Here is a 25776-nt window from a genome sequence, read left to right on the forward strand (position 1 = left end):
AAAGTGACATTTTATATCAGGAGACAATAACAGCATAATTAAGATATGACAGGAAAGAAATGTGAGGCAAGGATTATCTACCAAATCAAACCGACTTTCACAAATAAAGGCCACACACTGTAATGTGCATGCAAAAGACAAGGAATATTGGCCCCACGAGCCTTTCTAGAGGAATCTAGTAGGAAAAAAGAGCCTCAGACAATCAAAATGACTGGGAAACACTGATATAAAATGTATCAGTGGGCATTAAATCTAGATTTACTTGAAGAACTAAGATTAAGCCATAAAAAAGAATATGGGGGTGACTGGGTGGCTCAGTCGGTTAAGCATCTGACTTCAGCCCAGGTCATGATCTCATGGTTTGTGACTGCAAGCCCTGCACTGGGCTCTGTGCTGACAGCTCAGGGCCTAGAGCCTACTTCAGATTCTGTGTCTCCTTCGCTTTCTGCTCCTCCCCTGCTCATTCTCTCTCTCAAAAGTAAATAAACTTTAAAAATTTTTAAAAATAAAAATAAATTTTAAAAATCTTTAATAAGTAAATAAAAAAGAATACACTGTGTAATGAACATATACTCTGACAAGGTAAATCAAGTAAAATTCTCAAGAATGGGAGGAGAATGGGGAGGGAAGATGCTAAGTAGAATAAGGTTTTAATTATTTATTAACTGAGATTAAAGGAATATTACTTCCAAGGCTTAAAAATAGAGAAAATGAGGGGAAAAAATAAGCTACTAGTTAATTTCAATACTGCTTACAGTAGGGGACCTAGAGAAAATTAGAAAGGGGAGACTAGGAATTTTTTTAAAATATTAGCGTACAGGAAGACAAAGTAAGAGTACAAACCTTCATAGTTATCAAAAAATTATAAAAAAGAAAGGTTGCTAATAAAATAGACCACATAGTAAAAGATTATTCACATAAAAGCCTTATTTATCTATTTAAATATAACAAAGCAATACAACTGAACTGAACTCCAATGTATTAATATGTATATCATATATATTTTATACTCACATAGTATAGAGGTAGAAAATGTGTAGAGTATGTTAATATTTAAGAAAAGAAGGAAGTCAGGGCACCTGGGTGGCTTAGTCAGTTAAGCGTCTGACTCTTAATTTCTGCTCAGGTCATGATCTCACGGTTCCTGAGGTCAAGCCCTGGGTCAGGTTCTGCACTGACAGGGCAGAGCCTGCTTGGGATTCTGTCTCTCCCTCTCTCTCTGCCCTTCCCTTTCTCTCTCTCTCTTAAAATAAATATATAAACTTTAAACAAAAAGAAAAAGAGGAAAAAATATAAATATGTATCTTCTTATAGTAAAAAACACAAACAACAGTGCTTTTTTTTTTTTTAATGGTTATTTATAGGAGAAGGAGGAAATACGGTGGAAAGGATAGGATAGAATCTTGACACCTCTGAATAAGCCACATTCTGTAGATCTGTCTTGAAACTACGTAAATCATTTACTAAGTAATCATGTAAGAAAATTACATTTTTAATTAAAAAAAACCCAGAAAATACAATAAAACAAATGAACCTAAATGTGTATCATTGGGTAGTAAGCATAACTACATAGAGGAATGATTCCAAGTGACTTCAAAATAATAGTAAAATACGGAAAAGAAACTAAACAAACAAGCTAAAAACAAACACCCTAGTAGAATCTACACTAAGGACACAACCACAACAAGAATTTTAGCTATTTTTAGGTGCCATGTTGTTGGAGGTATGTGATATGTGTATTGTGAGATCGCTGTGTAACTACACACTGTGAGATAAAGCACATGAGTAATGACAGAACAGTCTATCGTTTCCCTCATTAGTGAGAACTGGATTCTCAGCATGAGAGAAAAGATACAGGTGTAAGGTCAAAGAAGTTAAATAAAGCCTTATCACCCTGAATTTAAATGGAAAGTATTTGTTTGAACTCATGGTGGATTTTATCTTTTTTTTTTAACATTCATTCATTTTCGAGAGACAGAGTGTGAGTGAGGGAGGGGCAGAGAGAGAGGGAAGACACAGAATCTGAAGCAGGCTCCAGGCTCCCCACTGTCAGCACAGAGCCTGATGTGGGGCTCAAGCCCACAAACTGTGAGATCATGACCTGAGCCGAAGTCGGGTGCTTAACCGACAGCCATCCAGGCGCTCTATGATTTTATCTTTAATGCCCACGTGTGTGCACACACCCTTCAAACTGAAAGCATAAGTGGAAAGGTGGAGGCTCACATTTTACTTATTTGAAGTTTGAGTACCTGATTCTTACACATTTCAAATACATCATTTTGCCGTTTTAAAATGTGAATCTGAAAAATATTCAAAAAAATATTTTCTAATTCCCTAACAATAAACTGGATGAGGATGTCTTAGGAGTCTTTCTAACACCTGCTTTCCCAAAAGCCTTTTATACTGTTCTCTAAAGGCCCTGAAAGTTTCTGGTGCTTGGAGAGAAAAAAAAAAAAAAATTACAGCCTATTTTCCAATTCTTCATCATAGCTGAGGTACAAAATTAGAAAATGGGTAACAATACCATAGGTGATTGAAATCTGCAGAAATTCTTAGAAAGTATGCATATCCAGGCTGTTACTTGGTTACCCTACTCTGTCATCTTTCTTCTGGCTTGAACTACACCTGCTAAAATGCCCCAGCGAGCACGTCTCAACCACCACGGCAAAGACAGGAAGGATAAGGTGTTGGCAGAGATCAGATCTCACCAGTTTTGTCGACAGGCTCAAAGCGAAATTCTGAGTTTCTTCATTTCAACCCACAGAGAGGAAAGATCATCCTATGGATATAAAATTGCTGGGTAGGAGTTTTCCCCGCTGCTAATATTTCCACCACCCCTTAAAGCTCTAAGCTGGGAATCCTCAGACTTTTTCTAAAAAAGCCAAACAGTAAATGTTTAAAGCTTCACATGCTTTATGGTCTCTGTCAGATATATCCAGCTCGGTCACTGTAGCATGAAAGCAGCCACATGCAATACATGAACAGAAAAATGTGATTTTCCTCCAGTAAAACTTGATTTATAGACAACAAGACTTAATTTCATATTCTTTTGCATGTCACGAAGTATTATTTTTCTAATTTTTTCAACCGCTGAAAAAGGTAAAGACCATTCTTACCTTGCGGCCTCTCCCAAACAGGTGGCAGATAGCTGTTTGCCAACCCCTGCTCTAAGCCACTTACCTGATGAGAGATAGGCCCCACTGATCCTGCACCGCTTCTAATGAACACCTTACTGCCTGAGCTCTCTACAAGCAAGCTGAGAGCTGTGTTAGGACCAAACATCACTTTCTTTTTGAAACTGTAAGTCATCACGAAAGACACAGAAATTGTCCACAAAATATGAGCCTCTTTAGCAAAGCTGCCAAAACACTGGCTGCTCTGTGGCTTGATGCAGATGAAACTTCCATCAATTCCCAGAATATCAGATTTGCGACTTTCCTGAAGTTTCCTTCCTCATCTAAATTAATACAGTGGCTTTGAGCTCTGAGCGAAAAGGCCTGATTCCTTCTGGGCTTCTGTCCAAATTTCATGTGTTTGAAAGTTGTATTCAGTGCCAGGGGATTTTAAACTTATTTTATAGAGACTTTCAGTATGCATCCTGAATGAATAAGGTGAGATAAGCCTATGTATTTAATTCTCTGCCCCACTGACATGACTGAGAAAACAGGAAATCAGGTAGAATGCCAAATGCACGGTTTAGCCACAAACAGGAGAGGAGTGAGGGAAGCACCAAGCAGTGTGTCAGGCATCACTGGCAAGCTAGCTGGGGAGGGAATAAAGGGAAGTCCTCGGTCAGAGCTTCACCTAAACCCCACCTTGGAGCAGCAGAGATGAATGATAAAGCCAGGTCTGTGAACAGCTGACAAGGAGCGGATTCTCACGCTCTGGAGGCTAGGACTAAGGAATCCCAGAGCGAGGCTCTCAGCTAACCCGGGGTGGTTAAGGTACACTGAACGCCGTGGGCCCATGAGCCGTGGCTGGCCCATGAGCCGTGGCTCAAAGAGCCGTGGCTGGCTCTGCTCACTCTGACTCTGGAGGAGGGCTGCAAGGCTGCTTTGCCGGGCTGGTTGGAGGAGGTGCTAACTTCTAGCCGCTGAGGCAGACTGAGAGGGGAGCTCAGTCACTGCACGGTGAAAACTCCCTTTCCTACATTCCCTCCCCCCCCAATCCACCTGCCACAACTCCGTACCCCAAACAGAATAATTATACTTCCACAGTGGAACTATTATAAAAAATTTAAATTATCACCCTATTCTTGGGTCTGTACCTGAAAGATTTAACAAAGATCCACAAGCTTTTATTCAAAATTAATCTCAACTCCCTAACACTAAGCAATCAGATATCCCATTCTGTAGATGAGCTGGGGAAAAGTAATTGGACATTAACAAAACATTCAGCATTTCAAAAGAAGAAAACTAATTTTAAAAACAGGACAAGGGGCACCTGGATGGCTCAGTCAGTTAAACATCTGACTCTTGATTTCAGCACAGGTCACGATCTCAGGGTGTATGGGATAGAGCCGTGCGTCGGGCTCTGTGCTGATGGTGCAGAGCCTGCTTGGGATTCTCTCTCTCTGTCACCCTCTCTCTCTGACCTCCCCTGCTCATGCTCGTGTTCTCTCTCTCTCAAAATAAATAAATAAACTTAAAAAAAATAAATAAAAGATAAAAGCAGAACAAGTGCTCTCTTCTGAAACAGACTAGTTTCAAGAAACAGGAAGAAATATTTTAGTGTCTAATATATATTTTCAAATTTTCAGCAAGATTTAAGAACTAACAAAACAAAACAAGCACTAACGGGCATGAAAAGGAAACCATCGGGATGCGTAAGTATACTCAGAATGTCAAAGTAACAATAACCACATCCTAAAAGAACTCAGAACGCAGAACACTGGATGCTGCAGGAAACAAAATCAAACAAATGAGAAACCTTATATAAGAAATTCTCCCAACGTCAGAGTAAAAAAGTTAAGGAGACGAAAATTATTAATTAATAAGAGAAACAGGGAACAGATTTGGGAGATGTAACTAATGTACATATAATAGGAGCCTTGGAGGGTCTGAATAGAGCAGGCCACTTAGAAGCAAAAAGAGGAGATAAAGAAGAATGAGAAGACAGTCTGCCTGGGCTGAAAAATGACCTGAGTTTTCAATTTAAAGGGTTTATTTGTAGAGGAAACACTAATTTTTACAAATCTACAATCAGACAAATACTGGCCAATTTCTGAGTTTCAAAGAAAATATTCTAAAAGCATTTTATCCAGACAGAGAGAAAAAAAGGTAAGTTTCCAACAAAGGGGAGGCAGTGGCACCAGCCTTTATTCCACAGTATTTAAAAGCCAGATGGCAAAGGACAGTTGAAAGGGTCTGGGGGGAAAGACTGCTACCATAATGCTGGCAGATCCTCTGGGATAAACAAGAATTCATAAAGCAAAGGATGCACACATCCTTTCCCAGCCAATTACTCAACGTTTATCAACAACTGGGAATAAAGTCAGAACATGATTCCAATAATTGGAAAGACTACAGAAATGAGCAATAAACAGTGAAATGACTAGAATTCAATTTAAATGACTATAGTTGATGTACTGTCATCCTTAACAAAAAAACTTTTGAAAAAGGTAAAGAAGATACATGAATAAAAATCTGGATTTAAAACCCCAGATCAGGGGCGCCTGGGTAGTTCAGTTGTTTGAGCATCCGACTTTGGCTTAGGTAATGATCTTGTAGTTTGTGAATTTGAGCCCTGCATGAGGCTTGCTGCTCTCAGAGCATAGCTTGCTTCAGATCTTCTGTCCTCATCTCTCTGTCCCTCCCCCGCTTGTGCACACTCTCTCTCTCTCAAAAATAAATAAAGCATTAAAAAAATATCCCAGATCATGTAAACCACAATTATGGATGGAGGGGGAGGGGTAGTACAAAGAAAAATCATATACTAAATATCTCCTATTTTACAAGAAAAGAAAGTATATAGCTTCTGACAATAACAGAAATGTCAATTTTACAATTATGTCTTTTAGAATTTGAAAGCATAATTATTATTTTTTTTTAATTTTTTTTTTCAACATTTATTTATTTTTTTGGGACAGAGAGAGACAAAGCATGAACGGGGGAGGGGCAGAGAGAGAGGGAGACACAGAATCAGAAGCAGGTTCCAGGCTCTGAGCCATCAGCCCAGAGCCCGACGCGGGGCTCGAACTCACAGACCGCAAGATCGTGACCTGGCTGAAGTCGGACGCTTAACCTACTGCGCCACCCAGGCGCCCCTGAAAGCATAATTATTAAAAAGAAATACAGTTAACACTAGAGCAAAGACTTTGGTTTCATAGAAACTATGGTGGGTGCGAAGCTCAACTCACAAATTGTGAGAATAAAGTACCGATCTCTCCAAACTTCCGCTATCTCATCTACCAAATAGGGATGACAATGGTTCTTTATTATAGGTTTATTTTGACAAGTGACTAAAATCAAGTGTGTAAAGTATATAGCTCACTGCCTGACTGTGGAATTTCAGCTATAATAAAAGGGGTGGGTGGGGGTAAGGTGATACATATAACAAAGGAAGAGAAAATAAAATGTAAAGCAAATAGCCAAATTAAACAGTGAGCAGAAATATCAAACATATCAATTATTATGACACTGAAGAGGGATTACATTTTTCTATTAAAACACAAAGACCTTCAGACAAAATTTTTAAAAAAATACGGATACTCTTGTTATTTTTAAAAAGACAACATCATTATTTACTCAACATATATGTGAGTATATACTATGTACCGGCCACTGTTCTAGGACCTGGGGATATAGTAGGAAACAAAAGACAAAGCCTCAGACCCATTCAGATTTGGGGGCAGCACATTCCAGGCGGAGGCCTGGGCATGCTTAGAGAAAAGTGACCAAGAGGAAGAAGGTACATGAGTTCAGAGACAGAACTGAGAAGGTCGGGGCCAGATTCCATAAGACCTCTCAAGCCATGTCTGGACTGGGATTTTACTATCAATGAGAAGGTGAGTCACTGGAGAGCTCTGAGCAAGAGTGATATGGTCCAATTCCCTTTCCTCGACAGTGAAAGTACACCATTCTGACTGGTGTACTAGAAATTGACCTAAGGGCAGTAAGAGTAGAGGTAGAAAGATCAATGAGAAAATTAGTGTAATAATCTAGTAAAGAGATGATAGTGTCTCAGATAAGGGTGGTAGCAGTGGAGATGGTAAGGAAGCAGTTGGACTCCTCCGGACATAGTTTGAAAGATTAGCTGACTGTTTGGATGTGGGAAGAGAAAGAAAAAGAGGAGCCAAGGATGACTGCCAGCCTTTTGGCCAGAGCCGTGGAAGGATGTGGTTGCCCACAGCTGAGATGGGAAGGGTAAGGGAAGAGCAGGTGTGGGAGACAATGACTGGGCATCCTGTCTCAGATGTGTGAAATCTGAGAAGCCCTTTATGGGGAGAGGGAAGAGTAAAAGAAATAGCCAGTCAGATCTTTGAATCTGAGAGGACAGAACCAGAGATGTACATTTAATAGTGATCAGCATATAATATCATGAAACCAGGTCAATTTACCCAGGAAAGAAGTGCAGATTGAGAAAGAGAGGTCCCAGGATGAAGGCCTGGAACACATCACTGTCTAAAGATGGAGGACAAGAGGAAGAACCAACCGGGGGGTGGAGAAAGAATGGCCAATGGAGTAGAATCAAAACCAGAAGAGAGGTCTTAGAAGCCAAGAGGAAAGTAGGAGAGAATGAACAAGTGTCAAACCTGACAGGACAAGGAAGATGATGACTGAGACTGTCCATTGGATTTAGCGATGGAGAGGTCCCCGGTGACCTGGACAAGGGCGGACTGGTGGAGAAGAGGGGGAAAGCCTGAAAGGCAGGGTAGGAAAGACAAAGGGAAGAGAATAGACACAACTCGTAAGGAGCTTTATTATAAGGAGCAGGAAATTGAAAACATCAGTAATTCAAGAGACAAATGGGATCTAGAGATGATTGTCAAATGTCAGGATACTTGATGATACAAGAGAGGGGGAGTATATTGCTATAGTGACAAAGATTTTTAAAAACTAAAAGGCAAATAAAAGAAAGCAAAAACTTAAAAAGTACAGCAATGTAAGAATAGGCAAAGTAGAATCCAAGACAAAAAGCATTAAATGGGATAGAAATTAATATATATTTCTGATAAACTATGGAACTTAACTAGTTAAACAAGTCTTCCCCATAAGAGTACTTCAAGACTGTAAAACTTCCTTGCATTTTTAAACTGATCCAGACTCAAAAGGAACATATTTCAATTCATTTGAACAAACTAGCAGAAACCTGATACCAAAAACTGACAGAAAAGGGAAGAAGAAACAAAGTTAAATCTCTGTTACAAAAATTGATAAAATGTCTTAAAGAAAATAGGAGTAAATTAAATCCAGCAACAGATTACAAGTAAACCAGATAAAATCCAGACAGGATTTATTCCAGAAATAAACTGATAGCTCCACATAGACAACAGGACTATAATTATTCATATTATTATTTAAAAGTAGAAAAATAGGGGTGACTGGGTGGCTCAGTCGGTTAAGCATCCGACTTCAGCTCAAGTCATGATCTCACAGTCCATGAGTTCAAGCCCCGTGTTGAGCTCCGTGCTGACAGCTCAGAGCCTGGAGCCTGCTTCAGATTCTGTGTCTCCCTCTCTCTCTGCCCCTCCCCTGCTGATGCTCTGTCTCTCTCTGTCTCAAAAATAAATAAGAACATTAAAAAAAATGTTTTAAGTAGAAAAATAATTAAAATTGTCTCAGATGTTAAAAGATTATTAAATATAAATCCATTTAATATTCAGGATAACAAAAAATTATTTAGGCATAGAAAGGTATTGCCTCAACATGATAAAGAATATTCATCTGAAACCCACTGCCAATGAAAACCATATATGGTGATCAAACATTTGAGGCATTGCTAAACAAGTCAAGAACAAGAGAATAATGCCAACTACAATCATTACTTTTCGATAGGGTCTTGGAAATTTTAGTCAGTGTAGTAAAACAAGGAAAAGACATTTTTAAAAGTATAGCTTTTAAATAGCTATACATTTTTAAAAGTATAGCTTTTAAAAAGATAAAATTATCATTTTTTTTGCAAATTATACAGCAATCTGAGTAGAAAACTCAAGAGACTAAAAGGAAAAATTATTAAAATTCTTTTTTAAGTTTCATCAAAATGGCAGTATGCCCAACACGGATAGGAATCGATAGCTTTTTACAGACTATACTAGGTAGATTGTAATTAAAAATTCTACTTTCAAAAGCAAGCTCTCTCTTCCCAAAAATCTCTCTGGTGCAGTGCCATCCAGTACAAAGGTAGTGTGAGCCATATATGTAATTTTAAATAGTCTAGTTGTCACATTAAAAAAAATAGGCGAAATTAATTTTAATATGTTTAATATGTCCAAAGTATCATTTTTAAAAGTTTATTTTGAAAGAGAGAGAGAGAGAGAACAAGCACAAGCAGGGGAAGGGAAGAAGAGAGAAAGAGAGAAAGAGAGAGAGAGAGAGAGAGAGAGAGAGAGAGAGAGAGAATCCCAAGCAGTCTCCAAGATATCAGCATGGAGCCTGACATGGGGCTTGAACTCACAAACTGTGAGATCATGACCTGAGCCAAAATCAAGAGTCAGATGCTTAACTGACTGAGCCACCCAGGCACCCCCAAAATATTATTTTAACATCTAACAATATTTTAAAACAACTTTTGAGATATTTTCATTCTTTTTTCAAGGAGCCTTCAACATCATGGGGTTTGTTTGTTTGTTTGTTTGTTTGTTCTGACAGCACATCTCAATGGGAATAGCCACATTTCAAGTCCTCACTTGACGTCATCTATGGTGACCATCAATGGTCAAGCCATCTATGGTCAAGGGCCATTGGTGAAATAGGACAGTGTAGCTCTAGTAGACTTAGCTATGTGCCTAAGAAAATTTGGGGCCTAAGAAAATATGGTTGGGACTTACAAACTTTAAAATCTCAAAACTTCTAAGGAACATAAAAAGACATTTTAGTAAAAGGACAAACATATCACATATGCCCAGAAGGAAGTCCCAATACTGTAAAGATACCAATTTTCTCCTCCAACTTATTATATAAATGGAACATAAGCCCGGTCAAATTTCCAATGACTTTTTTGGGGGAAGATCTGACAAAATGATTCCAAAGACTGGAAGCATAAATGTCAAAGAATAGCAAGAAAATTTGAAAATAACAAGTAAAAACGTCTGGAGTTTGTCATATCAGATATCTAAGTATCAGTTTTTATATATTTTATCAATTTATAAACATTAAAACAATGCAATACTGGAAGTTTGATAAAGAGACTATAAAAACTACTACAGGTAAGAATTTAATATATGATAGGGGGAATTATAAGTAAGTGGGAAAGGAATATGTTAGCAAATACATGTATTGGAACCACTTATAAAAAATGTACAGTACACATGTCTATTTTATATCTTACACCAAAATAAATACTGCATGACTTTTTAAGTGAAAAAATAGAAAGCCGTAAGGTGACAGAAGTCTGTAGTTGAACATTTACATATTTATATAATTCTGAAGTAGGGGGCCTCTTTTTTTTTTTTTTTTTAACGTTTATTTATTTTTGGGACAGAGAGAGACAGAGCATGAACGGGGGAGGGCCAGAGAGAGAGGGAGACACAGAATCGGAAACAGGCTCCAGGCTCTGAGCCATCAGCCCAGAGCCTGTCGCGGGGCTCGAACTCATGGACCGTGAGATCGTGACCTGAGCTGAAGTCGGTCGCTTAACCGACTGCGCCACCCAGGTGCCCCCGGGGGGCCTCTTAATAGAAATCATAAAGTAAAAGAAAAACAGAGTGGTGATAAAATACTCTATTTATCAAAAACATTTAAAAAGCTAATTTCAAACTGGTAAAATGGGTCCAGTATACATAAACAATAAAAATACTAATACATACTAAATATTATATATAAAATACTAAAAATACTATTACATAAGTAGCTTGTATAGATCAGTAAGAGAAAAAATGAACAATACAAAAGAAAAAAGAGAGGGTTAATGACAAACAGGCCAACTTACAAAAGAAAGGACAAATTTTCACCTATCAAATTGGCAAAGATGAAAAGACAGTGATTATGTTTGACAAAGGTACAAGAAATGGGCACTCTTGACCATGACATGGACAATCATTCTTGAGGGAAATTTGGCAGTATGTATGAAAAGCGTTAAAAACATGTGTATCTTTCCCTTTTTCTGAGGTACCTAAACTAAGCAAATTCACAGAGACAGAAAGTAGAACAGATATTACCAGGGGCTGAGGGAGGACCAATGGGGAGCTACTAGTGAATGAGTACAGACTTTCTGTTTGGGATGATGGAAACATTCCGGAAATGTATAATGGTGATGGTTGCACAACACTGTGAATATACGTAATGCCACTGAATTCTATACTCAAAAATGATTAAAATGGCAAACTTTAGGTTGCAATGTTACCACAATTTTAAAAAGTTTTTCCATTGCATGACTATAAACATTCATTAAACCATTTTTCTATTATTGAATATTTAGGTTTTTCCCAAATTTTTAACAATTAAAAATATGATTAAAACTTAGACCCAGTATTTTCATTTGTTAGGATTTATCCTATGATAATAATGAAGAATATGGGTAAAGATATGTATTTTCTTCCTGGCCCTGTTTATAATAATAAAAAGTGGGAAATGTAAGTAACCAATATATAGGATTGGTCAAATAAATGATCATACACAGTGGAAAATTAGGCAGCTATTGAAAAGTATACTACAGACAAACATCTATTGATATTAAGGGGAAATGATTAAGAACAGTATGTATGTAAACTTTAAAGGAAGTAAATGCATAGGAAAGTACCTGGAAGAATATATAAATTTTTGTTAGCAGTATTACCACTGAGTGAATGGGACTTGTTACATATTTATGCTCTTTTTTCTTGTTAGTATTTTTCTGCAATGAGCATGAACTCTCTTTGAAAAAAAAAACTAAGAAAAGAAACTTAATTTTGAAGAAATCATTTAGTAACCCTCTCAGTTATTTTTCCTTTCTCAGAGGTAACACAGTGCTTTCACTTACTGTACAAAGTGCCCCCCCCAAAGAAAACATCAGCTTGACAGATTGTTTATTATTATCTGACAGACCAGCAGGTATTTCTTCCCCTGAACTAAATAACTATGAATGTGGTTATATGAAGAAATCCCTAGGGCACCTGGGTGGCTCAGTTGGTTAAGTATCCAACTTCTACTCAGGTCATGATCTCACGGCTTATGAGTTCGAGCCCCACGTCAAGCTCTATGCTGACAGCTCAGAGGCTCCAGGCTTTGGATTCTGTGTCTCCCTCTCTCTCTGCTCCTCCCTTGCTCACGCTCAGTCTCTCTCTCTCTCAAAAATAAATGAACATTTAAAAAAATAAAAAAATAAGAAATCCCTTTGGGCTTTGGCTTGCTTCGAAGCTGTGCAAAGTATCCAATGAAAATACTTTCTACTTTTGCTAATGAGGTGGGTTTCCTTTTAGAAATGAGGGAAATGCTGTCACTGAGGCGTTAAGGCTACATGTGAAGCATGTTAGACATTCAAGTATCTGACCAGAACCTAGTAAAATGAGAGCAAGAAAACCGTAATGCCTTATACAGTATCCCAAAAGCATATGCAACCGTAGAAGATATAATATTATAATAGAGGTATATAGCAAACAGATCCAGTCCCAAAGGCGTTTTTGTTTGGGTGTCCCATATAGTAGTTGTAAATCTAGAACAGGAAACTTAAAATAATTAAGATCACATATTTATAACATCATATTCAATTAGGTTAGAAAAGTGCAATTTCTGTCATCATGTCATAAAAAGATGTGTTTTTCTCTCAGATCTCTTATAAAGAAAAGTCTCCTCTATTGTTACAGATAGGGCTGTTTTCAATCAGTTACAAGGAGCAATTCAATTACTAGATGGTTTAGTGCAGTAACTGACTCCAGACTAATTTAATTTCTTTAGGTCTCTAAAGATCAATTGATCTGATTTGACCCATCCCCAAAGGCTGTTTAGGGAAAATTCAGACTTAAATACCTGGAAATGAAATCCAAAACCTTGGCCAATTTCACACTAGTTAGGTCATCTTGCAAACTTTCAGCTGGTCACAGAAGATGCTCTTTTTGCTCTCAGACCATTGAAAGCTACTCAGCTTCACGTTCATGTGACTGCTCCCCACATCAGGATGCTTATTCAATAAGTGGAAAATGTGCCTGCATGTATTATTAAATCTGCTATTCTAAAGGGCAGTCAGTCTGGGGACTCACATCTTGTGAGCGCACGTGCAACTAAGAGGCTATTTTTACCCTAGGAGTAGTTTATTAAGACTACTAAAGTACACTTAGATGGGGCAAAAAAATAATAATATAATTATTTCACATTTTTATATTTATAAGGTATTTCATAAATGTTATCTTACTTGGTTCTCATAACAAACCTCTGAAGTGAGCAGGGTTATTGTTCCCATAGGAAACAGACTCAGAGGCTAGGAGACTTCTCCAGGATCACTGTGCCAGTAAAAGGCAGAGCTGGGAGTCTGATGAGTTTGTCCCCCAGTATATTATACTCATCCTTTGATTTGAGACAGAAGATAGGGCACACACTACAAAAACACACCACTACGGCCCCACTGAGCCACTGTCTTCATTCTTACCTGCTACCTGACTTAAACAGACAAGTTCACTTATGATTCCACCTGTACACATCTCCTTTGCATCAGTGCCTCTGGGGTTCCAGAAAGAAATGAAAAAGGTCATGCTTGAATGAGAGCAGCCTTTGCAAATGGACTCATTTGTCACCCACACTTCTGATGCTACATTCTCACTGACTTCAGTCTCAAGGCCTATCTGCTTGCCTTTGTCCTAATTAGGGAGCTACCCACTTGGAGTCTCTCTGCAGTTTGCAATGGATTTTCTTTTCTTTTAAAAAAATTTTTTTTTAATGTTTATTTATTTTTGACAGGGAGAGAGAGAGAGAGAGAGAGAGAGAGTGAGAATGAGTGGGGGAGGGGCAGAGAGAGAGGGAGACACAGAATCCGAAGCAGGCTCCAGGCTCTGAGCTGTCAGCACAGAGCCCAACGCGGGACTTGAACTCACGGACCGCGAGATCATGACCTGAGCCGAAGTCGGACGCTTAACTGACTGAGCCACCCAGGCGCCCATGCAATGGATTTTCAACCACAAGCTCAATTTTCTTTCCCTGATCTCAGCACCCACAGCCACTGGTCAAGCTCCCCAACCACTTAATGTCTCTCTTTTACTCAAATCCCATAGCACCTGCCCCACTTTCAGCCTATCCTGCTGGCTTCTCCACCTCCCCACTGAGTCTCTATATCTGTTCTCCAACTCAAAACCACCCACCCCCCCCATGCTCTGCCACTTGGGAAGGCTGAGGGAAGGATCAGAAAGATGTTGTTAAAATGTGTAATTAGTTCTTCATCTGTAATTGCCAGGACAGGTTGGAAAGAAGTGCAGAGGTCAGGAGACGTGACCATGTGGTAGGTAACACAGGGTGTGACAGAAATGTGTAGCAGTTAGTAGGGAAATCGCACAAAGATTTGGAGGTAAATTAAACCTAAAGGCTGGTGGTGAGGGTACACCACCTGTCAAAGACTTCAGGCCACATGAAAGAATAAGTTCAGAAGATAAAAAAGGTCTAAAGATCTAATGTGTAACATGGTGACTAGAGTTGATAACATTTTTTGTATAATTGAAATCTGCAAAGAGAGGAGAACTTAAATGTTCTCATACAAAAAAAAAAAGAAGTACAGAAAGTTACATAGTAGGTGTAAGAGTTACAAATAATCAGGTTGAAAAATCTTCTCCCTATGAAAAACACATTTTTTTGACATCCCTATGGGCAAGCTATGGATCTCATTATAGTCATTACTCATCACATAGATGGCCTCGCAATGTGTGAACCATTTCAATTAAGTAAAAAGTGAAGTTACAGGCACACGATTGTCACTTGTCTTCTTAAAGGTCCTGATATCTGATGTCTCTCCTACAACATAGACACAGTCTACACCATAGGTAAAATATGTGCCTTGAATTAAATTAGATCTCCTTGCTTCGACATTCCAAACTACTCATATTCTTCATGCTAGCAAATATGTCCACTTCAGAAGGCAAAGGCTATCAAAATTCCAATTCTCTATAGATTGCCACTCAAGACATGAAGCTTAGTATCATCAAAAGGATTGAGTCGTTGATAATGAAGAAACCCTATTTTTTACAGTTGAGTAAATGTCCCAACCAAAAAAAACACTTCCTTGGAAATAGCACAGAGCAGATGCAGACATAGCAGCTGTCAAAGCTTAAGCAGCTGCATATCTAAGGGTTTATAGGTGGAAGGGGAAGTGGGGTGGCGAATCGGAGACTTATCTACAGCAAGGTTATGGTTCTTTGGCGTTGAAAGGAGTGTGTTCCTACAAACTCACTCTTTTTTTTATCTTATCTGGACAAAAAAGTAAACAGAAAATTCTCATTACCTCTCAATGTCAGTGAGCCTGGAGGAGTCCCGGAATCCTTTGGCAAAAGGGTTGCTATCTATTTTCAGCTTGGTTATCTGGAAAGGAATGAATGGGCAACAAGACAGTATCATTTCCGAGGTTTGAGTTTGTTCATTTTCCATGCCACCCCAAGAAAACTTAACGTCTCTCAGGACCGTGGGAAGGGTGGAAAGTGACAGAGAAGTTCACAGGAGGGATGGATCACAGCCGAGTGGGACAGCTGATCAGGGAAGGCCTCAGAAAGGAGGGATTTGGAGACCGGCTGGTCCTGGAGAACAGGCTGAAGGTCAACGTATAGAGACAAATGGTGGGGGTGGAGCTTTGTGAACACTGTGGCTGCACTGTGAAGTATTGAAGAGGGCAGTGAGTGAGGGAGCTGTCTAGGCCAGCACTGGTGGGTGATGGGGAATAGAAACAAGAATGTTGCCTCATGCTGAGTTGGCAGCATCATTTGTGAATCCTATAGGCACATACATATACCACAATGGATGCAAAGATAAAATGGCCAATAATAGCTTCATGTTCAATACTAGATTGAAATCCATGACATAAATACATGATATAAAGCTTTCAGAGTATAATTTACCCCTGCTCCCCTTTCCATCTGACCAAATTAGAATCAGTCTTTTGTTATCCTCCCGTACAATGCTATTTATAGACTCCGTGCTTACACAGAAAAAAAAAAAATTCCCTAATAAGAATCATAGTCTGAAGTCCTGAGTACCTACAATGTCCTAGTCATAATTTCCACAGTATTAATATTAATGTAAAAAGACCCATTAAATCGTATGTACTGTCCATCCAAAGAAATAGACATCAGGTTAAGAAGCAAAAAAATAAAAGAAACACCAATTAAAAGATCCCTGACTTGTAAAATTCATGATTAGAGCCGAAAAGAACCCAGGAGGGCCAGGACACGGCTAATAGATATCTGAATTAGAACCACAGACACCTTTTAACAGAGTCATAGGTCATTGGTATCAAAACAAGAACCCATGTAAATCTTTAGAGAGAAATGCACAAAACAGTCTTAACCTGAAGAAAAAGTTACAATTGAGGCACATCCTCCTTGTAAGCACTAAACAACAATCAAAATAACCTGAAATAATCTTATACCAAAATGCAACTATTCCTCTGATCAGAGTGTATCCGCTGTTCATTTTAAATAACTCCTAAAGAATTGCTTTTTTTCATTACAAAAGAAAGGCATTTTTTTCCATTTTGAGTTTTCTAAATATGAACTAACCAATGTACAAGCTGCAAAGAAGCTGTTTGCCTCACGTAAACTAGAACTTCCTGCGCTATCCTATTCAGAGACTGCACTGCTCTGCCGTGAACACTGGCAGGATATAAGATTGATCGTTGGATATTATAAAGTCTTAAGAGTACTCGACAATATCTTACAAATGTTCATTTTTAGCCTTTTCACGCTAGTGCAGCCAAAAAAAAAATTACTAATTTCCTTTTCAGCTTAGTTAATGGACATTGGTAAATAAGGAAGGTAATAAGAAAGAAATAAGAAAACTGTTCTTAGTGAATAACAACAGCTAATTTAAGTTTGCATATAAAGAAATAGCCAGGACCTCTGAGGCTGCCTGGTTGATGGCCACCCAGGGTTCATACAGAACCTTCTCTACCTCTCCACCACCACTTCCATAGCCATGGATTTCTCAAGGGTCAAGTCTGTGTCAGTCCTTCTTTCAGAGTAGGATTTAGGTTTGGGCTTTTGTTTGTTTGTTTTGTTTTTGTTTGGGGGGGGGGGGCAAGTGAACAAAGGGCAGAGAGAGAAAGAGAGGAGAGAGAGAATCTCACAAGGGGCAGGGAGAGAGAAAGAGAGAGAGGGAGAAGTGGGGCTCACCCTGAAGTGGGGCTCGAGCTCACCCAATGCAGGGCTGGAACGCACAAACCGTGAGATCGTGACCTGAGCTGAAGTCGGATGCTTAACCGACTGAACGACCCAGACGCCCCAGGATTTAATTTTGAAGGTCAATTTTCAGGACGAAGGAGAAATTTTTTATTTGTTTGAAATAAACTGTAAACATCCTCTAAAGCACAAGCAACTCCTATGTTCTAAAAACACCAACAAGAGTTTTAAATCCTCAGATAGGAACTATGTCTCTTTCTACTGAATAATTGTAAGTTAAAACGCTTTCTATTTCCAAAGTGCCTTATAGTTCATGAAAATGCTTTCACAATCATTCATCAACACATCTTTAACGAGGGCCGATTACTTATCCTGTACTATGCTAAATGTTGGATCGTGCAAAACTGAAGAACACATGGTCCCTGCCCTAACGGAGCTTAAAATTCCAAGGCACAAAGCAGAGGGATACATAGCTTCCCAGAACAGACGGTGACTTACAGGCCACTAAAGATGGTGGCACCATAGTCACTGAAGTGCTAGTGAGGTTAAGGGTGAACCAAACCCAGATGAAAATTTCAAACCAAAACTGTGAGGTAGGACAGTAAAGGCTTCCTTCAGGCTCAAGTCCTATAACCTAATGAATAAATTTTTAAAGTGAATAAAGTTTTACGGAGACAATGGCAGATATCTGATGGAAAAGATAATTTTGAAAGAAGTTCTTTAACAACCATTCCAAATGTGACTACCAAGCTTTGTTTGAGTCTTCACAAACTAATAGAAAGTATGATCTATCTGGCATAATGATTAAAAGGCTGTTGATCTGCTTTGTCCCTGTAAAGGATTTTAAAAATTATATTCGCTCTTCTTCATTATTTTCAAAAGGTAAAGACTAGTGGCTCAGAACGTGATGACTGTCGTAGAGAATAAATACTCTCAGCATGTGTGTGTTGTTCGAGTGATACGTCACCATATCTCATATTACTGCCATGACTCTGAAGAAGTGAATCACATTCAACAGGTGTTCAGATTTCTTTGGGATTTTCTTTCAGTATTAGAATTTTATTTTATTTTATTTTATTTTATTTTATTTTATTTTATTTTAATGTTTATTTATTTTTGAGAGAGAGAGCACGAGGAGGGGAGGGGCAGAGAGAGAAGGGGACAGAGGATCCAAAGCAGGTTCTGTGCAGATAGCCTGATGCGGGGCTCAAACTCAAGAACCGTGAGATCATGACCTGAGCTGAAGTCATAAGCTTAACCAACTGAGCCACCCAGGCACCCCAGAATTTTCTAGTTCCAACATTTTTTCACTCCCTCTTTCATAATCCCCAGGCAGATCAATGGTAGCTTTTTCTCTTCACATTTTGATAGGATTTCAAAAATACAGGAAAGATTCAAGAATAGTACAAGGCACTCCCATACACCTAGATTTACCAATTGGTTATAGCAACAATTTGACTTTAGTGTGCTAATTAGAAAAGGAGCTCAAGACAATAACCAGCTATTTACTTTTCTCTATAGACCATTTTATTGAATTTCAGGGAAAATAGCTGCTTTTGGAAGTCAGAAGGAAAAAAGCTGAATCGATGTCTAATTACTAAAATTGTATGGGGGCCCTGGATTACCACTACAATCCTGAACAGGTTTTATTAACACCTGATTAGCAGCACAAGGACTAGGAGTTAAATTTCCTAATGCATCCACCGTGTCCACAGCGGGTATCACTGGTCTCTGAGTTTGCTGGGGTGTTAACAATAAGACCCCAGAAATGTCTGTTGAAGTTTGCTTCAAGAACAAGCAATCAGAAATACGATTTCATCTTTTTGCCAGTGATGGGCTAGCAAAACTCTTCTTGGATTGACACGAATAGCATTTCATTTTGTTTTCTAATTTTAAATAAAAATAATTTTTAAATAGCAATATTTTAACATTCTAGGTAATCATGCATTTTTAAAAGGTCACACATAGATTTTATTCCATGGATATTCCAATAAAAACTAGTAGTTACATCGAAAGACATTTATTTCTGAAGATAGAGTTGTATACCCCTTTGTGAAATTTGTGATAACTGAAAAAGTTATACCATCCAAGAACTGATTAGAGAAAGGACTTGAGTTACAGACGGTGATCTAAGCTGGACATCATTTCATTTGTTCTCTAACACAGAATCCCTGCCACGACATGCAACACTGTTGAACAATATCATCCGTGTCGAGGGTCATACTACAAAAGGGTCCCAAAATAGTGATCAAACATAATACATTAGAAATAAAATGAAACTACAGGTATAGTTTATAGTTAAAAAACAAATTTTAAAAGCAGCAACGTTTTTCATTTTGTGAGGAAAAGCATTAAAGGGCAGGCTTCCTGCGGTCTGGTGGGTGCCTGCATTTATGCAAATCGCTGACTACTTCAGGCCAGAATATACTGCTGTTTCTTCACCTGTTACCTTAATAGAATACATTTCTTTTTTTGTAAGTAGGATTCTTGCCCAGTGCAGAGCCCATTACATGGCTTGAACTCATGACCCTGAGATCAAAACCTGAGCTGAGATCAAAGGTTGAACGCTCACCCGAATAAGTCCCTCAGACACCCCAAACATAATGCATATCTTAACCAAGAAAAATTCACTGTTTTAACATCTCCTTTATCTATAGATAATAAATGTATGCAGAACGGAAGAGCAGATTTTGACACAGACAGCTGCACCAAGGAGAAGGGGACCTTTCCCAGTGGTTACCACTCCATGTGATATCACTGGACTCTGAATCCAGCTGGCCCTCAGAGACCATTTCTCCAACTATCAGGAAAAGATCTGTCCAAAGGCATTTTAAAAATGAAACCTGACCTACACTTCAACTCTACAGCAATGGTCTGCCTGCTCAAAAACAATGTATGACCTTTAAATCTTAAATTATAAAATAGTTTGTTGAAAGTGTAATGTAGTTAGGTTTTATCTAATAACGTAAGGAAATGCAATCATTTCCTCACAAAAACTAGAGAAAAAACAACAACAACAACAAAAAAAAAAGTCCCATTTTCATTACTTGCAAATGAAACTACCAGCCACAATACCGGAAAAGCTTTTTCACAAATTCTGTTGAAAACTGATTTCACTTTTAATAGATATAAAAATAACAGTGCTATCTAAAGAGATACAAAGGTGAGCCTCAGTGTGAACTTTTAAATCTCTCTCTTCTTTCTATTCTTTGTGCACAAAAAATTCTAATACTTATCCTAAGTACATGTTTATTTCCTATATATTTACTTTATTGTATATCTCCTGTAGGAAAATAGTACACAAGCATGGTATAGCTGTGAAAATGCAATAGATGTGGGGAGGCTTGAGAAAGAATCAAGGATAACTTTAGAAAATTGCTTAAGACTAAGGAAAACATTAACCCCCAGACTGATTTATTCATCCCACATGTGTTTATTGAACACATGAATTTTGATTGGTCTTGTGAGGTTTATGAACCATTTCCAAAACTGGCTTATTAGTATACCAAATTAAAATCTTCCACTATTACCTGAATTTCAAATATATACATGGCATGGCAATTATGGTTTAGCAGTACATGTAAAGAAATAAACTCAGACACAGCAGGATCTATTGAAAAAATTAGTTCTGAATTTAATCACTTCTATTAAAGGTTATTGAGCAATGAAGTGATACACTAATCACATTAATATTTATACTTAATGATGCAGTGAATGATAGCTAGGAACTGGTGAATGGATTTTAAGCCCACTTATAATCTCAATTAGAAATAAACATTTGCAAGATGAAAAACTAGTGTCAGGATGTGTGTTTATTAGTATCTTAGTCTATTTTAATGTATTTTACAAATTCATTGTCCAAACCTTAACACTGTCAATGGTCATTTCCTTGGGCTTGCAATGCCAACAAAAAGGAGAACCTCAGTTTTTTTCATCTACAAAATGGGTCTCATGGGGTCTTCTCCAGGAGACGAGTGTCAGAATTAAATGAGATACTGAGAAAAAGAGATTTTTTTTAATTTAAATTAAAACTAATAAACCCAAACCATGAACTGTAGTTGGATCCTAGTTCAGAGGGGGTAAATGAAAAATTATAAATTTTTATAACAAATTATAAATTTGTTGGTCCATCCTGAAATTTTAGTATGAACTGAATTTTAGAAGATATTAGGGAATAATTCTTATTAATTTTCTCAGCTGTGATAAAGATACTGTGCTTACAAAAATAATATTCTTATTGTCAGTATATACTTGTAGAAGTATTTACAGGGAAAGTATCATGACGTATTCAACTTAGTTTCAAATGATTGAAGGGAGGAGGATAGTACATACAGAGAAACAGGGCAGGTGAGGTCCAGCAAATTTAGCAAAATGTTAAGTGCTGAATCTGGGTGCAGAATACATGAGGTTCATTTTACCATTTATTTAACTTTTGGATATTTGGGGGTTTTTTTAGTCTTTTTTTTTAATTAACATACAGTATAATATTAGTTTCAAGTGTATGATATAGTAATTCAACATTTCCATACAATACCCGGGGCTCATCACAGCAAGTACACTCCTTAAGCCCCATCACCTATTTAACTCAGATCCTGACCCACCTCCCCTCAGGTAACCACCCAGTTTGTTCTCTATAATTAAGAATCAATGCTTTGGGGCGCCTGAGTGGCTCAGTTGGTTGGGCGTCCGACTTCAGCTCAGGTCATGATCTCACGCTCCATGAATTCGAGCCCCGTGTCAGGCTCTATGCTGACAGCTCAGAGCCTGGAGCCTGCTTCAGATTCTGTGTGTCCCTCTCTCTCTGCCCTTACCCCTGCTCATGCTCTCTCTCTGTCTCAAAAATCAATAAAAACATTAAACTTTTTTTAATAAAAAAAAAGAATCTGTTTCTTGGTTGGTCTCTCTTGGTTTCTGTTGTTTCTTAAATTCCATACATGAGTGGAATAGTATGGTATTTGTCTTTCTCTGACTGACTTCTTTCACTCAGCATAGTACTCTCTAGTTCCATCCATGTCATTAAAAATGGCAAAGTTTCATTCTTTTCATTCTTTTTATTCCATTTTAAATTTTTTTTTCAACGTTTTTATTTATTTTTGGGACAGAGAGAGACAGAGCATGAACAGGGGAAGGGCAGAGAGAGAGGGAGACACAGAATCAGAAACAGGCTCCAGGCTCTGAGCCATCAGCCCAGAGCCCGACGCGGGGCTCGAACTCACAGACCGCAAGATCGTGACCTGGCTGAAGTCGGACGCTTAACCGACTGCGCCACCCAGGCGCCCCTATTCCATTTTATACATATATATTCATCGAGTGATGAATGGGTAAAGAATGTATATGTGTGTGTATAGATATACACACACATATAACATCTTCTTTATCCATTCATTAGTCAATGGACACTTGGGCTGTTTCCATTAATTTGGCTATTGTAGACAATGCTGCTATAAACATCGGGGTGCATGTATCCCTTTGAATTAGTATTTTTGTATTCTTTGTGTAAACACCACTGTTGAGTATTTGAAAATTTTTCTAAATAGGAAGTTCAGTGGAAAACAATTAAATGAGAGAGTGTCATTAAAATGTCTGGCTCCTATTAGCTGCTAGTTTAGGATGATTACTATGCCATTACACTAGCTGCTCTACAGACTGAATAGTGCCCTGCACGCAGCAGGTAAGTAGTGAGAACTTCCTGAAAAGAAATTTAAAAAATTAACATAAAGAGTTGAAATCCTCTCAAAAGGATGTCTCCGAGTCCATGAGGGTCACAAGCTGAGAGGAGATAAAGTTCTGCTTTCTTGGGGACACGGGGCACCTAAAGCTTAGAGGTTAAGAACACTGACCTTTGAGTCTAACCCCTTGGATTTAAATCTGTGGTGGGAGCAGTAAGGTCACCTTGGATGAATTACTTAATCCCACGCCTCAATTTTCCCAGCTGTAAATGTAACATAAAAATAGTTTGTTCCTATTTCATAATATCCTTGTGAAGATTAACTAGGACAATGCACTTTAAGTGGTGCCCTGCACATAGTAAGTACCGAAATAGTTATTATTATAATTATGTAGGTAAAACCTCCTAACCCATTGTACCATGATCTGAGAGGTGCTACCAGTATTTATGCAGGATTGCTCCTTCACCTACTAAACTGAATCTATGGTGTTATTCTTAGAAACTTCCCTTCAATTTTCTTCAGTTTGTAAATTTCACTAAAAGCCCACAATTTACCTATTCTTGCTTTGGTTTTCTTTACAGAGAATTCTGATAAAAGCAATGAAGTTTTCACATGACAAGTCTCTATTTGATTCTCAAACATCAATGGGTTTCTTGTAGTTTCTTGTACAAATCTAATGTTTTATAGTACAAATGCTACAAATTTAATGTGTGTAAAATGAATGTTTCAGGAATGTTTTCCAAATCTACCATATCCGTATTACATGTGTCTTCAAATAAAACCTAGTATCATTGGTGTCAGTGTTTCAGATTCTCAGAGAAACAGTACTAAAAGTTGTAGACCTCCATAGGCGTCATTCTATACCCAACTCTTTAGCTTGGGCATTCTCTGAAAGTATCTACTCTCGTGTTGTTACCTTTAAGAGATAACCGATCCTGCTTCAAATTCTATGTCTCCCTCTCTCTCTGCTTCTCCCCTGCTCATGCTCTGTCTCTCTCTCCTTCAAAAATAAATAAAAAGATTTAAAAAAATTAGAAAAAAGGGGCGCCTGGGTGGCTCAGTTGGTTAAGCATCTGACTTCGGCTCAGGTCATGATCTCACAGTTCGTGAGTTCAAGCCCCACATCGGGCTCTGTGCTGACAGCTTAGAGCATGGAGCCTGCTTCAAATTCTATGTCTCCCTCTCTCTCTCTGCTTCTCCCCCGCTTATGTTCTCTCTCTCCTTCAAAAACAAATAAAAACATTAAAAAAAATTTTTTAAAGGGGCGTCTGGGTGGCTCAGTCGGTTAAAGCATCTGACTTCGGCTCAGGTCATGCCACTAATGTGTTAAAATCCCAAAGGTGACAGATCCTCTTTGCACACTCCAGAGACAGTCCAATAGTAGCCACATGCCTTATTTATAGAGTGCCTTACCATTTCCAAGGCATGTTTACACACAGTACCTCATTTGATCCTCACAGCAATGGTCAAGATAGTTCTTAGCCCCAGTTTACAGGTAAGGAAAATGGCAGTCACAGTGGTGAAGTGATGTCTACTCCAAGTCACAGAGAAATTATAGGTGCTTATGTCTTACAGACACACATCCACTCCTGCCTTTTGCTCACATCCCTTCTCTGGGCTCCCATTTCCTCATTTGTGTAGGGCTCCCCGGGCTCCCAGGTCTTTCCTGAGAGACTCAATACCATACCTCCTCTGGCTGACCATCCCACTCTGGACTCTGAGCCATCTACCAGGCACACCTTACAAATACTCATTCACTCAGCACCCAAAATATAACAACATCAAAACAAGAGGAAAGCAATAGTCCTGGTTATCTTGAAACTAATCAAATAAAAGCAAGATACAAAGACCTCAGAGAGGACACAAACAACCAAATTTGTCAAGTAAAGTTAATGAGTTCCTTTTAGAACAAAAGGAATTCTACTTTTGGTCCTTTGTGACTGTGGAAAAGTTTCTTGTCCTCTCTTAGCTTCAGCTTCCTCACTACAGAATATTCCTATTATCCCCAGCCTTCAAAGTTATGTTGACCAAAAAAGAAGAAAATATATGGGAATGTATCTAACAGTACCTAGCCCTTAGTTAAGACTTTGATAATTACTTATTGAGTTGGACTAAACCTTATAGATGAAGAAATACATAAGCTTGAAATGTGGCATATACCCAAGAGTAAAAGGTATAAAACTCAATATTATAAATTAGATGTCTTGATGTTAATTAAATATATACTGTTTGCATGCTCCAGTTTATTATCTAAAGAGATCATTCTACTAGAATTAACCTTAAATTACACTAAATAAGCTTCACAAAATGTCTAAAATATCAGTAGTTTGGATAGTTGGCTGGAATATGTGTGTTAATTAGCAAAAAAACTGAACCTCTAAATTTTATGAAGAAATAGCTATATAGGTATGATATATATATGTATATCATGAAGTATAATATATATATATCATGAGACTTTATATATATATATATATATATATATATATATATATATATATATATATAATGATACATATATATCATGAGGCTTTACCAGAAGGAGAAAAAGGAAGCAGGTGATTTTCTCAAGAACAAAATTTGAGAAGGCAGATAGGGCAGGTTTAGCGGGGGAGAGTGGGCAGTGAACAACCTGACCAAGAGTATAAAGATTCTAGACAAGATGGT

General features: G+C 38.1%; 1 protein-coding gene across 2 annotated transcripts in view; it reads right to left on the reverse strand.

The window, feature by feature from the left end:
- Window positions 1-25776, reverse strand: part of TBX20 (T-box transcription factor 20) — a 61913-nt gene that overhangs the window by 22281 nt on the left and 13856 nt on the right. For both annotated transcript variants that reach the window (XM_043589244.1, XM_043589243.1), the window contains one exon: window positions 15556-15632. In XM_043589244.1, coding sequence (XP_043445179.1) covers window positions 15556-15632 — 77 coding nt within the window. The remainder of the gene's footprint in view (window positions 1-15555; window positions 15633-25776) is intronic.

This window comes from Prionailurus bengalensis, chromosome A2, assembly GCF_016509475.1.
Source record: "Prionailurus bengalensis isolate Pbe53 chromosome A2, Fcat_Pben_1.1_paternal_pri, whole genome shotgun sequence".
In the NCBI taxonomy this organism is placed as follows: Eukaryota; Metazoa; Chordata; class Mammalia; order Carnivora; family Felidae; genus Prionailurus; species Prionailurus bengalensis.